We start from the raw sequence: 15,127 nt of genomic DNA on the forward strand, positions 1-15,127 counted from the left end.
TCTATGGCCTTGGTGACTGTCTTGAAGAAGTCAACCAGGTTTAGTAGGCATGATCTGCCCTTAACAAAGTCAAACTGGGTTGGGCGGAGCTGTCCGTTCAGAGCGTTCGAAATTTCAAAAGTAGAACATATGGTCTCGGCCATAAGGGCTTCGGCTTTTTGGAATTTCGTACATTTGTAGGGGACCCATATATCTATATATATATATATATATATATATATATATATATATATATATATATATAAATATAGATATGGGTTCCCTACAAATGTTCGAAATTCCAAAAAGCCGAAGCCCATATGGCCGAGATCAGAATTTCGAACGCTCTGAACGGACAGCTCCGCATTGTGCGGAATAGGAGAATTTCCATTTACCGTACTGTAGTGCGATCTATGAACCGGTATATTAAAGTTAAGGGGGTGTGGGGGCATAACTCCCCACGGGGGTGCAGGTGGGCGTAGCCCCCCTGCTAGCAGCTTTAAAATAATGTAGTGTTTTGTTTTTACTTTTTTTTTTTTTTGCATGTTCGAAATTTCAGGAGTCGAACATATGATCTCGGCCATATGGGTTTCAGCTTTTTGAAATCTGATCATGTATAGTAGACCCATATATATAATATATATATATATATATATATATATATATATATATATATATATATATATATATATATATATATATACACCACACATGGACACAAACATGTGTGTGTGTGTGTGTGTGTGTGTGTGTGTGTGTGTGTGTGTGTGTGTGTGTATTTATTTATATATATATATGTTGTGTCTTTTGGCTTTTCCTGGTTAGGGGTTGCCACAGTGGAACTCCGGTCCGCTAATGATTGGCAGTAGATTTTTACATGCCGAGTTGCCAGCCCTAACACACAACCTTCAACGAAGGTACGCCCATTCACGAATGTCTCCACACAGAAGACGCTCTAGCTGAGAATCGAACAGGACAACATCTTACTGTGAGGCGACAACGCTACCACAGCACCACCACCGCAGTTCTATTTATATATATATATATATATATATATATATATATATATATATATATATATACATATATATATATATATATATATATATATACATACACATATAATGCCCCCTTTTTTAAACATGTTTATTAAATATGTTTTTAAGTGAAATAAGTACATACAGAGTAACAGAAAAGAAAACAAACCATACTGACATTTCACATGTTATTTTCATGCAGTATACATGCAATTTTCATTCACTTCAGCATTACATAAATTGCCTGATTCCTGCCTTCCCTTAAATTTCACTCCTCCACTTGAACACTACTCTGCATGTTATTTCTATGTAATCTGTTCTTTCTCCTTTCCAAATATCCCACTTTCAGTTCTTGTACCTCCTTTACAACACTCAGTACTTCAGTTAATAGCTGATTTAGATTTTCAGTTCCATTTTCTAGCGATTTTTTTTCAGCCAATAGCATTAAACTTTGTACGACATTTTACTATTTCTGGACAATTCAGATCCTATATCCTAGCTCAAAATAATCATTTCTGTAGTTTCAACCATTTGCACCTTCAAAAATTTCTGACAAAGTATTCTGTAGTTCCCTACAACTTATTACATTCCCAAAAATATGTTCTCATTTACTTCTCTGTTTGCCATCATACCTCCAGCATTTTGCAGTCTACTTGAAAAAAGAATTCTGTGAAGTCTGTTTGCTGTGTAAGAATACATATGCAGACATTTCCAAGCACAAATCCTAAACCTTCTGGACTTTGTTGCATACTTGGGAGCCTTACAGATATCCTCCCATGTCCCTTTGTATATCATCTTTCCATTCTCACTTCCCTGTCTTTTCTAACCTCCTCCAACTAGTTCTTATAGTTATCATGCAATATTTTATATATACTAGTATTTATCCCTTTTAACAGCAACTTCCATTCTAGACTGTTGTTTTCTATACCCTTACTTGAAGTCATCCCTGTTGGTAAAATCTCCTTTTGCAGTTTCATAGGTTCATAGGTATATAATAGGCTAATGACCACTACGGCCTTTATAAGCCTAGCCGTGCAGTCCACCCAACTGTGTCCCTATGTATCATGGGTGTTTCTAGGAGTTATATGGGGGGGTTGTTAGTTTGAGTATTGCTCTCTGCTTCTATCTGTTAAGGATATGGGGCCAAACCCAGGGTGAATTTCCAATTTCCCATCCATTGGTCAAGATTATGTTTAAACAGGATTAGGGATGGATTCTGGTTCACATGGATGGATAGTCTTTTCCAGAGCATGGGGATTCTCTGAGATACGTATCTGTCTCACTGACATGCCTTATTTATGTCACAAGCAAAATGTATATCCTTGGATCTAGTGATTCTGATGCTATCCATGAGAGCTGCATATGTGGATGCCTTGTATGCCAGGCATAGATTGCCTCTCAATAACCTGTAGAAGACTAAGTGTAGAGATAGGGCTTTAAGGCAGTCCATATAGGAGAATGTGTTTATAACCTGAATTCTCCTGGTAAGAAACCTTTGTGGGCTTTCCCACTGATGCGTATGACTGGTCTGGTACTTGCAGAAGGGGGCGTTATACTCAATGATGGGTCTGATAAGGGTCAAATAAAGTGGCTCTGTGATTTCCTTGGACTTGGTTGCCATGTCCTTACTTATAAGTTGAGCTACGTAGAATGATTTTTTTACTATCTTGGGCACATGTTCGTCAAAGGAAAGATTACTATATACATTTGTTCTCAGATCCCTGGCTACTGGGTCAGTTCTTAGGAGTTTCTTATAAATGGAGTAAATAGCCTGAGTGGCAATTTTACCAAAGGCATTCTAATGCATTTCTTGGCTTTGAGTTTTAAGCCATGACGTTGGCACCAGTCATTTATCTATGTTAGACCCTCCTTTAAGATTTTGTGTCATGGGGGAGAATCTATGATAACTCCCAATTTGCAGTCATCTGCAAACTTGGTCAGCTGAAGGCCCCTGCCATTAACCTTTACTTCCAAGAAGAAGATACCAAATAGCAGCAGCCCCAGCAAGGAGCCCTGAGGTATCCCACTGGTGACCAGTCTCTTAATAGAGATGGTATTACTAATCCTAACTTCCTGGGTCCAGTCTCTGAACCAGTACAAAGTCCAGCAAGTTATGCAGGGTTACATACATACATAGATAAATATATTAAGATTATTTTTGAAGAAAGTTATGCATGACCTCTGATAGTAAAGGTACATTTATTCCTTAATCTTGGCAAGCATTATATAATGTATTTCTCACTTTTTTATCGACATTCATTTTTCAGTAGTAGGTTCCCTGATCTGATGTAAGCTTCCACAGAAGTGCATTCCAGATGTAGATTTTCAAGTGAACAAAATCTCATATGACATTTGCTTTATAGACCAACAGATGTCACCTCTAAACAATATAATGACAATTCCTGAAGCCTTTCTAAAAAGGGTAAATCTCTGATCTCAATAGACCATTTTCAGACTCTGGGAGTATACATTAAACAATACAAATAAATAGAACATATTTGATACTGTAAATTAATAAACAAAAAGTAAATTGCCATTTAGAAACAATCAATCAGTATGTGATGATGTATATTAAACATGTAGGGAGCATTTTACATTTTACATACAATGTAAAAAAATTAAATATAAGACAACAAAGGCTTTCTCGTTTTTCTGTTTTAGAAACAACAGTAGTAATATATGTAATACAAGTAGTTGATTCTAGCAACCTTATCAGATAGGTGCACATTGTATGTGCACAGATATGGAGAGTGTACAAGTGGGTATAAAAATGTATATTTCCTCCCACTACTCATCAAAGTACAAATGTATGAAGTATTAGAGAGAGTTGTAGCTGTGTAGTTTGCTACCAAGAACAAGAAAGTATAAAGACATTGAGAGGAATGGGAATGGTGCATGTGTTTTATGGGGGTATGGAATGGGGGGGGGGGCATAAGGGATGTGGTAGGAAGGGGAAAGTACTTATTTATTACTACTATGGGAAATATAGATCTAAAGCTGCAGGTAGCTGACATCAGACTGGGTGAACTTTAATAGCTTGAATCTCAGCATGCCATGGAACAGAACATCGATCACTGTTGGTACATTTTCTAAGTGTGTATTGTCAGTGATTTCTTCCTTTTAGGAGAGTTCTTCTTTCTTCACATTTATGTGCTGTGAAGTTGGTATATGTAAGTTTAGGGGGTGTGGAGACGTACACCTCCTGTAAAAAAAGACTTGCAGTTGGAGATTTTATCCTTACAAAATTGCAGGTCATTTATATTCAATGTTGTGATTCCTTAGCATATTATCATTTCAGGTTTCCTAGGTTAGCCATCTAGAGAGGGCTAAAATGTTTTGAGCATACCGAGTTCATGAACAGAAGATGACTGAAGAGTGGGGGTGAATTTTATCCTGGAAACATCTTCATTTGGCAGTTCATGTAGATGTTCTTTCAAACCAGTGTGGAAACAGGGGTAGGAAACTGATTTTTACAGAGAAGGGAAGCATCTCTCATAGTTTCTATACCCTGGAATGGTTAGATAAGCCCTTTACAACTAGATGAACTATAGAATATGCTTTTCTGACTTTGATAGATATACAGTGGTCAAAGTATAAACTTTTCTTGGTTTAAATGTGTTTTAAAAAATTCAAATTGTTGTCTATCACTGTTTATAGACGATGGTGCCATCTTTATGATACTGTAATCATAATTTGTGTCCTTTTTTTCTTCTCAAGGGTATGTTTGCCCTTGTGCCCACCAACTATCAACCCCCCATTAGCCAATCCCTATTTGTTTCTACACAACGTGGATTCCACCCATAACCAAGTTGAGAGCCGCTGATTTATGTCTGTTTTGCCAAATCTCATAATGCCACAGTTACTGACAAGGTGAGGGCATTGCTAATGTACTGGGCGTGTATTTCTTGTAGATCATCTTAGACAATTATAACATCTTTTATTGAAGTGATGATGCTACCTAGTTTGCAATATCATCATCATATTTGGTTATCCACTACCTATTTCCCACTTTTATATCTTAGAAGAATATTCCAAAACAAAACAGTCCCAATACAGAGCCTCTTGGGACACATCTTGTAACCCTGTCAGGATAAGCAAGTAATCCTCTCTCCTTGACTTGTGTCTTGTAGCTTTACTCATTCAGTTATGTATGGACTGACATTTAATGCTTGTGTGTCAATTATTCTCGTGTTATAGTTTCAAATGCTTTAGAAAAAGTCAAAAGAGGTGGTATGCACTGTCAGCCCTATACTGAATGCTGTTGTTACCTCTTCAAAGAATGTCACAAGATCAAGATTCAAAGGTCAAGCTTTCCCCTTAAGAAACCTATATTGTTCCATATCTAACAGAAGCAAGTGATCTGTGGGACATTCATCTCTCCATGATTTTACAGATAATACTGATCAGGCTGAATGGTCTAAAACCCTTTGAGTTTGATGTGCCCCCTCTTTGTGAATTGGTACTTCTACACAATGTCCCCTTAGGTCCATAGAACAGGGACATGCCCACATGCTAACATTTTCTTTAACATGTTTGAAGGGGGGGGGGTTAGTCAGGTTTTATTTTAGTCTGTGTAGAAAGCCACCAGGTATATTGTCTCATTCTGAGTTATTGATACTTGTGGTAGCAGTAATTGTGTCTGTAGTTATACAAGGAATACCTCCCCTTGTCTGTATTGCACTCTGAAATACTTATTTGATTATTAAGACATTTCTTCTCCAAGCACTTTTGTATGTCCTGTGGTAGGTGATCACTTTATTGTTAACTTACAATGTAGCATTCATAATTTTTCTCTTTCAGTTTTCTAGTATAATTACAGACCACCATCTTATTGCTTTCAACCTTTAGTACCAAGGTGACTTCATTGTTAGAGCTAAAAACTTTCAAAGGGAATTAGTAGCTTCAGCATTTTATTTAATCCAGACTTTTTGACTGGGATGGTTTTTGAAAGCTATTAGCACCTCTTGATATATATATATATATGTGTGTGTGTGTGTGTGTGTGTGTGTGTGTGTGTGTGTGTGTGTGTGTGTGTGTGTGTGTGTGTGTGTATGTGGTGTATGTGTGTGTGTGTGTGTGTGTGTGTATGTGTGTGTGTGTGTGTGTGTGTGTGTGTGTATTACTGATTTTGTGATTCCGACAGGAGAAACAGAGAGAAATAATCAGATAGGATTTAAGATTAGTCTGTTATTATAATACACGTCAAGAAAAATAGGCAGCTTTTGTGGTCCCAATACAGAATTCAATGGAAACTATATTTCATATTTATATGTCATGTGGGCCATGTGTTGCAGGCTCGTTCACTCATATTTAATTGTACGAAATAGCAAATAGGGGTTTGAAGAGATTATGTACATGGCATCAACCTCTCAGCGCAACAAATCTGGACAAAACAAGAAATAATGGAGGGTCAAAGGCCCCAAATAGGGACAGATTTTAAATATTGTTCCTATAAACTTAGAAAGTTGCTAGAATAACAGGGTTTGTGTTATTATGCGTTTTTCTGAAGGACATGAAGTCTGAAACTCAAATGTCTGTCATTATTTAGTATTATTTAGTCAAGTGATTTGCCAGAAAACCTCAGATTGCATGAGGAACAGACCAAAAATATAAAGCAAAATCTGGACATTCTGGGGCAATCTGAACAGTTGATAGGTAGGATACATGACCTCTCTCCAAGAAAATCTCACTGTTTAGCAAAAGGCAAACCAAATGTTAGTGTCTGCAAAACAATCTTACAAACAGCAAACAGTGGCAATTTGTTATTCTTGAGCTTTCATCTCTAGGTTTATATTAGCAACTACCCCAGGTTACTATGGTCCTATTGCATTGTCCAGGCACAGAATAAATAAATAATCCGTAATACAGTCATAATGGTTGCCTTTGAGGTAGATGCAGACCACATGTCTGGCTAATTTTACTTTATGGTGTCAAGACAATAAGTTATATAAATTAATATTAAGAAATATAATACTGACCCCCCCCCCCCAAAAAAAAAAGGTACAGTATGTTATCATTAATAAGAATGACTTATCTTTAGTTAATGGATCCCAGGCACAGGCAGAACCATAGCTAGGTGATCTGGTGCCATATGCATGACCTTGTCTATATAACTCCTATTTCTGTAATTGCTATACATATAGCAAGTTGTAAAGGGCACTTCAGTCATGGCTGTAAATGCAGAAACAGCATACATTTATGAAGCCATGATATAAATGAATGATTATACTGCACTCCTGCACCATCAGCTCCTCCAGATCACTTGCCCTAACAGCATATGTCTGGAGCAGCAGACCCTTCACCTCTTCCTAGATAACGCATGATCAGACAATATGTACTCTGATCAATACACATACTATATTATAGGAAAGTGCTATGGCATATCGAGATCAATCCTCAAATCTTTTAGTAACCATAACAGCACTGCGTCAATTCTTCTCTTTAAGTCTTAAATAAGACCCTGCTCAGAAATATAAAGTCTTTTTCTGAAGCTATATAATTCCACCTAAAACGTGGTTTTTCAGCACTTCTGTGGATCCCTAGTGATATCTGCATTGCTTACTGTACTTATTTCCTTGTTTCACTTGAAAGAAAGTTACTGTTTGTCATTTTTGCATTTAAGTTACCTGAAACACATTGCATTTAAGTTACCTGGCACTTGCTCACTAAAGCAATTATATAAGTCAGCACTAAAATATTAAAAGCACTACACCCTCACAAACTCCCCTTGAGTACCTCTTTCCCCTTTGGCCCTTTTTTTCAATTATAAAGGAATTCCCAGTACTATTCTAGCATGTCCAAAGGTCAGTTGTCAATCTCCTCTCCGGTCCAGCTGGTGAATCTCGGAATCTTGAGGCAATGTTACAACTGCCTCATGCACACAGACAACCCTCTCCTCCTCCCAACAAATTCCAACACATGTGAGAGATGCAACCATATAGCCATACTGGAGGCTAAGCTCTCTCAACTCAGTACTGGCGAAACCAGTCAGGAGGAGAAGGAAACCACACTCACTACAGTTCCAATCTCACATAGACCTACCATGACAGCAAACCAAACACATAAACACACAAAAACATACTCGGAGGCTCTAAATAAAAATCTGCCTAAGCAGCAGAGACCTCCAAAGCAGACACACAAGCAATTGCTACCCCAAAACAAAACTCGTGCAACACATAGCTCACAAAGCCAGTGTGCCGAACAGTCACGGCCCTTAAGGCTAAACAACACACCTGATACACTTGTAATAGGTGACTCTATCGTCAGGCACACTGACGTCCCACTCACCAGGCTGAACAAGGAGAAGGTCATGGTGAGCTGCCTGTCGGGCGCTAGGATCCGCCACATAACACAAGCACTCAGGTCACTCCAAGGCAAGTACAAATATGACTCAGTCATTGTCCATGCTGGTGTGAATGACCTGAGACGTACCTCCCTGGACTACATGAAAAGAGACATAGATGAGCTCTCTGAGCATGTAGCCCAGGCCGGTATGACCCTGACCTTGAGTAGCATCTTACCCTCACCAAGAATGATGCCACAATATGAAGACAAGATGATCAATTTCAACAATTGGCTTAAGTATTGGTGTCATTCAAAGGGGATCCAATGCCTGTCAGCCTGGGATGACATGCTCGACAAGCCACGATGCTTCGCTAGGGATGGCTTGCACCTGTCACCCCTGGGCTTTCGGATATTGGCAACGGCTCTTGCTACCCCCATAGTGCCTTTTTTAGGCAAGGCTCAAAAGACAAACCCACCTGCATAGGTATCACAAGGAATAAGAAACTAAGAGTAATGCTACTCAATGCCAGAAGTCTAAACCTCAAGATGCACGCACTCAAAACTCTCCTTAGCATGGAGAACATCGATATCTGTGCAGTAACAGAAACCTGGTTCAAGGCTCCCAAGAGCACCCCAGCACTACCAGGTTATACCTCATACCATGCTTTTCAGCCCCAAAACTTGGACCGTACTACAAAAGGAGGGGGAGTATCAATATTCGTCAAAGATACCCATACCTCCAGGTTGGTGGCACAGCACGAAGCATCAGAGACTATCCATGTGCAACTAACAGTGGGTAAAACTGCCTTCCAGTTTATAGCCTGCTACAGACCACCCTCCAAAACCCAGGAACCCCACTCAGCCTTCCTGAGAACACTGGAAAATATGAAGGTCTCTCCAAACACCATTATACTGGGCGACTTCAACTACCCAAACATAGACTGGGAGCATTACTCTAGCTCCAACACCCTAGCCCAAAGGTTCCTAGAATTTATAAACTCAAATGCTATGGAACAACTTGGTACCATTCCCACAAGAGGGGAAAACATACTGGACCTGATCATCACCAACATGGGGACACTATGCTCCAGACCAGAAGTGTATCCCTCACTGGTAAGATCAGACCATAAACTAATCTCACTGGATATTCACATCCCGACCCCATCCCCTGCCCAGAAAACCACAGTGAAAAACTTCTCTAAAGCAAATTTCACACTCCTCAAAACTGAGGTGAAATCCTTCAAAGCCCCCGGGCCTGTGAAAAATATGGCCCAGACCGCAGAATCCTTTATAAACACATTCTATGAACACCTTCAGGAATGCATGGATCATGCAATCCCAAATAAAACCAAGACCCAATCCTCCAAAGGCAGACGTCCTGTCTGGTGGACCCCAGCCATAAACAAACTATACAATAGAAGGAGGAAGCTACTACATGATAGAGCAAAATCCCAAAAAGGGAAGGCATCTCTGATCAGTATTAGCAAAAAACTACGGGCACTCATAAAATCGTCTAAGGCCAGCTTTGAGAGAAACATTGCACAGGACACTAAGGATAATCACAAGGCTTTTTTTAGTTATGTTAGGAACCTGGGTGGGAATTCCCAGATATGCTCAGAATTAGTCCAAAATGACAAAAAATACACCAAACCCACAGACATTGCCAACATCCTAGCTGACAGGTTCAGCGCAAACTTCTCCCCCCCCTCCCCACCAAAAGGGCAAATATTTATCCCAGCAGAGTGCGGCCCCCCTGACCTCTCAAATGCTCAGGTAAGAGCTGCCCTCTCCAAAGCAAAAAACACAGCATCAATGGGTCCAGACGGTGTCCCGGGCTGCGTCCTACATGAACTCCAAGAAGAGCTAAACCCAAACATAAAACTACTGTTCAATCTCAGCCTTACTACAGGATATGTACCCAAAGAGTGGCATACAGCAACAGTGGTCCCTCTCCACAAAGGTGGTGCCTCAATGGATCCTGGAAACTATCGCCCCATAAGCCTGACTAGCTTGGTCTGCAAAGCTATGGAAAGGATCATCATGGACCTCATAAATAAAGATATTGGGGACCTACAGACACTGGATCCTACCCAGTTCAGCTTTGTTAAGTGCAGATCATGCCTCTTAAACCTGGTTGATTTCTTTGAAACAGTCACCAAGGCCATTAACGAGGGGAAGGTGGTCCACACAGCCTACCTGGACCTCGCAAGAGCCTTCGATACAATACCCCACTCGGGCATTATAGATAAGCTCACCAGCTTAAATATAAACCCCTATGTCACTAGATGGGTTGCAAACTGGCTCAAGGACAGAACCCACATGGTTAGAATTGCTGGCGCCATGTCAGACTCCAAACCAGTTACAAGTGGCGTCCCCCAAGGCTCAGTCCTGGGACCTCTCTTGTTCAGTATATATTTCTCGGAGGTACAGGCCAACACGGAAGGACTGTGGCTGACTAAGTTTGCAGATGACTGCAAACTGGGCGCCATAATCGACTCTCCAGATGACACAAGCATCCTCCAAAAGGGCCTCATAGAAACAGACAACTGGTGCCAGAGCCATGGCCTCAAGCTAAACGCCAAAAAGTGTATAGTCATCCCCTTTGGCAAAAACAGTGCCCACAAATTACCACATAGGTGGTAATCCATTAAGTACAGAAGAAGTAATTAGGGACCTGGGGACCCAAGTTGATAGCAATCTCTCATTTGACAACCACGTGGCCAAAGTGGTTAGAAAAACATTTTATATAGCCCACCTAATCATGAAGGGATTCACATCTAGATCAGGGGAGGTCATTGTGCCTCTTTACACATCCCTCATCAGGCCCATAATTGAGTACAATGCCCCTTTTGGGATGTACCTTACCAGACACCTGCAGCAACTGGAAAGACCCCAAAAGTACCTCACCAAGAGGATCAAAGGGCTCAAACAGATGCCATATGCTGCCCAGTTAAAGAAACTCCAGCTCTACTCAGTGACATACCGCCTGCTCAGAGGCAGTCTCTGCCTGACGTGTAAAGCCATGTCCAACCCGGAATTAATGGACATGCTGCACCTCAGAAAATCCAAATCCCATCAGGCTACGCGCTCGAGACTTGAACCTCAGCACTGAAATAAATAGGACATGCTGGAGGGACAGATTCATAACCCAGAGGCTCCCTTCACTCTGGAATAAAATCCCAGTCCAGATTAGGCAGAGTCCCTCATTGACTCTCTTCAAGAGGAATCTTGATGAGTGGATGGGAGATCGTAGGTTTACCCCGGGTATCACTTCTGTGTCACTGTTAGACAGAGGCACAGTATACTAACATTGAAAAAGGGCATAGCAAAATTAATTTAAAATGGGTGGTGAAAGCCAAACACACTCTGGCTAGGCTTATAAATGCCCTAGGGCAGATAGCCTAGTATGAACCTATGAACCTATAAGAGAAGAACATGCTCAAATAAGACTTACCAAATTTTAGTGGTTTTAAAACACTATCTAGAACATTTTAAGTCTAAGAACTTATGTTACTTTTCAAAACTGCACTTAAATCTCACCTAAGTTCTCACTGGCTTTGTGCTTGTCCAAACCCCATCTAATAAACCCTCCTTTCCCAGATTTAGATAGAGTATCCCCTCTACCACTGTAAAACTGAACTGAAGATCACTCACTGCTTGTTAATCCTTCCAGGATTTAATTATTCATTTAGTCTATTATTGTTATCTAGTTACTGTTTAGATAATTTGTAGCACTGTGTTTTACTTCTTTCTCAATGTTATAATTAGAGCTTACTATTCAATTGTACCTAATTTGCTCCTGTACTTCTCCATGTAATGATCACCTCTACTGTCTACATACCTTGATTATTATTGTTTACTATCTACCATGTCTTTTTGTGGAGCTTTTCTCCCCAGGCCTCCGCTGAAAAAGGACCTGTGTCCAGTCGGAATTTCCTGGTAAACAAATGTAAATAAATAAATTATGTTACATTCTCTATAAGCTACTAGTGGGCACATTTTGCTAGGCATTTAAATCATGGTAAAACACAGAGCTTTTTGACTTATTTGACTTTAATGTAAGCAGTGTCAGTGGTGCAACAGGTAGCATACTCATCTTTAGTACAGAAGGCTGTGGGTTCTATTCCCACACCAGAAGGAGGGATCGCTGACACTTCAGTGTAGCATAAAGAGGTGCCGCACTCTGGAGTGTGTTGTCCTTTTTGGATGAGATGTTAAACCAAGGCCCCATCTATGATCTACCTGAGTTTGTAGTAGCTTAGGAGGATGTAAAAGAGCTCACTGCATCAATCAAAAGACGAGAATTTCCCGAATGCCTTAGCCAAATTTCCCCTAGTTGTATAAATACCACCTTGGGTCTCCCATGAAAGGAGGCTATTAGTCTACTGGGGCTAACCTGGCCAATAAAGGATAAATAAAAATAAAATATTTAACACTATCATTATTGCAACTAGAAGCTAAGGGAAATTCTTCATTCAAAGATCAGTACAATTATTTTAAAAAGATCAGTTTATCACACAACATCTGCCCAGCTGACACTGGCTCTGTTTCACCTAAAGGAAGATAAGATGTCCCAGATGGGTATTCTTTTATCAAGCTCCTTAACTGTATTTAGAACCTCTGAGAACAGTGTCCTATTTTGAAATGAAGAAACTATTATAAAGTATGTTTTGATGTGCTGTTACATGCTTTAAACATATTTCAGTATGGTTTGTTTGTCTCTTTAAGAATGCATGAATGATAATCTATTAAATATTTCGGACAATGCAAATGTCTGCCATATATGCTGGCTCCTTGGAAAAAAATGTATAAAGAGGCTATCAACTCATTTTAAAGCTAGCTTATCATTAAAGAGGCAAAGTATCTTTGCCATGTTTTCTGTGTTCATCAGTGAACACAAGACATTTGATGGAGTGACTATTTAAATATGTTTTGAACAGCTCCTGGTGTGTGTGTGTGTGTGTGTGTGTGTGTGTGTGTGTGTGTGTGTGTGTGTGTGTGTGTGCGTGTGTGCGTGTGTGTGTGTGTGTGTGTGTGTGTGTGTGTGTGCGTGTGTGTGTGTGTGTGTGTGTGTGTGTGTGTGTGTGTGTGTGTGTGTGTGTGTGTGTGTGTGTGTGAGTGTATTTAGTAGGGACTAACTGCAGAAATGTAGCCAACCCATTATAGATATTTTACAGTGGTGTCCCCTGGCACTTCAACGGGACAGTGCTAGTGACCATTTCAATGGTAGCTATCAAAGTTCATGCCATGTCCATGAAAACGATGGAAGGGACAAGAGACAACACCCCTGCTATGCTATAGGCTATGAATGATGATGGAACCCACTACCTGTCACCTTACAACTTCACTAAACTCTCAGTGGGAGTTCATTCCAACTCATTTCTAAAATGAGTCATCTCCATAAACCACATTTCCATGGAGAAAGGTGACATGCTTGTCTGGATTAAAATAGGAAAATATGCACTCACCAGCAGTATGTGTGTACTAGGATGGGCTGTAAGACTAGGTTTGTGATCCAAAGCTAATTGAGATAGCCTGATGTTGGGACAAAGTGTGGAGTATCTGCATTATGGTCATAAGGAAATGTGAAAAAAAAATACCAGCATTAAGAAAAAACAAAAACAATGAAGCTGTAGGCAGAAATTGTGTTACACATTAAATAGTACTGTTGCATATTATATGATTTTAGAATTTACATTTTAAAGGTTAAGCATATCTGATAAAATAAAACTGTCCCCCTTAATACAGAGTCTATTGTCATTATTTACCTGCAACTGAACCTGCAAAGCCTTCCAGTGCACAGACAGTCTTTCCAAAGATGAAGTACCCTTGACAGCTGGCAACAAACACTGTAAACACTCCAAATGTGCAGAAATAGAAGCCTGCAAGTGATATGTTCACCAAAACATAGTTAAGTGGCTGCCTCAGTTTCTTGTATTTGACTGTAACAAACAAGACAATTGCATTTAGAGGTGTGCCTACAAACAGCACAACCCCCATAAAAGCAGCCTGTAGGAAAAAAGCCCACTTAGGAGCAAGGTGGTACTGTGGTCCATCCCAGGGCCCGACTGATGAAATATTCTTATAAAGGTAAAAGTCCTCTTCCCCTGACATTTTCTGTCTGCCTTTGCTGCATGAAAGGGAAAATTACTATAAGCATTATTTTATAAAGTCTTAAGAAGGTTTAGTTGTCTTTCCTGGATTCATCTGTAATCCTGATCTTCTTAAAAGGCAAACATTGAGATTAGAAGCTATTAAGAAATTTGCTTTCTGGTTCTTAAGTTCTTTAACAGCCTAATCTCATTTCATATCATGGCAAGCTCTGTAAATATTAAATACCAAAAAGATGTGAATCACATTCAGACCTGTACTGCTAAAGGGAAAGAAATATTATTGTAATGCAATTTTCAATACAAATTCTTTTTTGTATGTATTCCGTCATTAGGAATTTATCTCCCAGATAAGGTTATTTCAGTTGTTCCCACTCATTAAGATTGTTTGTATCCTCTAATTTCAGTTTCTCCCAGTGGTAATTTATGAACTGAATGCTGCAGTTATCATCAGATACAAGCTATAATGAAGCATCACTACTAAGTAAAGCACACAAATAATGTAATTCCAAGTATAATCTGTTGTTACATGGACATTATTAGAAAGTCAAGGAGAGAGAGAGAGAGACATGGACATTATTAGAAAATCAAGGAGAGTGACACACAGATACACATATAAGCAGCCATCCATTCAAACAGGCAAACATTGAAATAAACTACTAAGTGAGAGAGGCATGCAGAAATTTAGAAGAAAAAAAGAAAAGAAAGCACTGAATT

At 39.6% G+C, this 15,127-nt stretch overlaps 1 protein-coding gene across 1 annotated transcript in view; it reads right to left on the reverse strand.

Annotated features, from left to right (window-relative positions):
- OPN1SW (opsin 1, short wave sensitive) overlaps positions 1 to 14,414 on the reverse strand; it is a 111,971-nt gene extending 97,557 nt beyond the window's left edge. The window contains exon 1 of the mRNA XM_044087148.1: positions 14,069 to 14,414. Coding sequence (XP_043943083.1) covers positions 14,069 to 14,414 — 346 coding nt within the window. The remainder of the gene's footprint in view (positions 1 to 14,068) is intronic.
- Positions 14,415 to 15,127: the final 713 nt, after the last annotated feature.

The sequence above is a fragment of the Protopterus annectens genome, chromosome 11.part0 (assembly GCF_019279795.1).
Source record: "Protopterus annectens isolate FY-2018-M chromosome 11.part0, PAN1.0, whole genome shotgun sequence".
Classification (NCBI taxonomy): Eukaryota; Metazoa; Chordata; order Ceratodontiformes; family Protopteridae; genus Protopterus; species Protopterus annectens.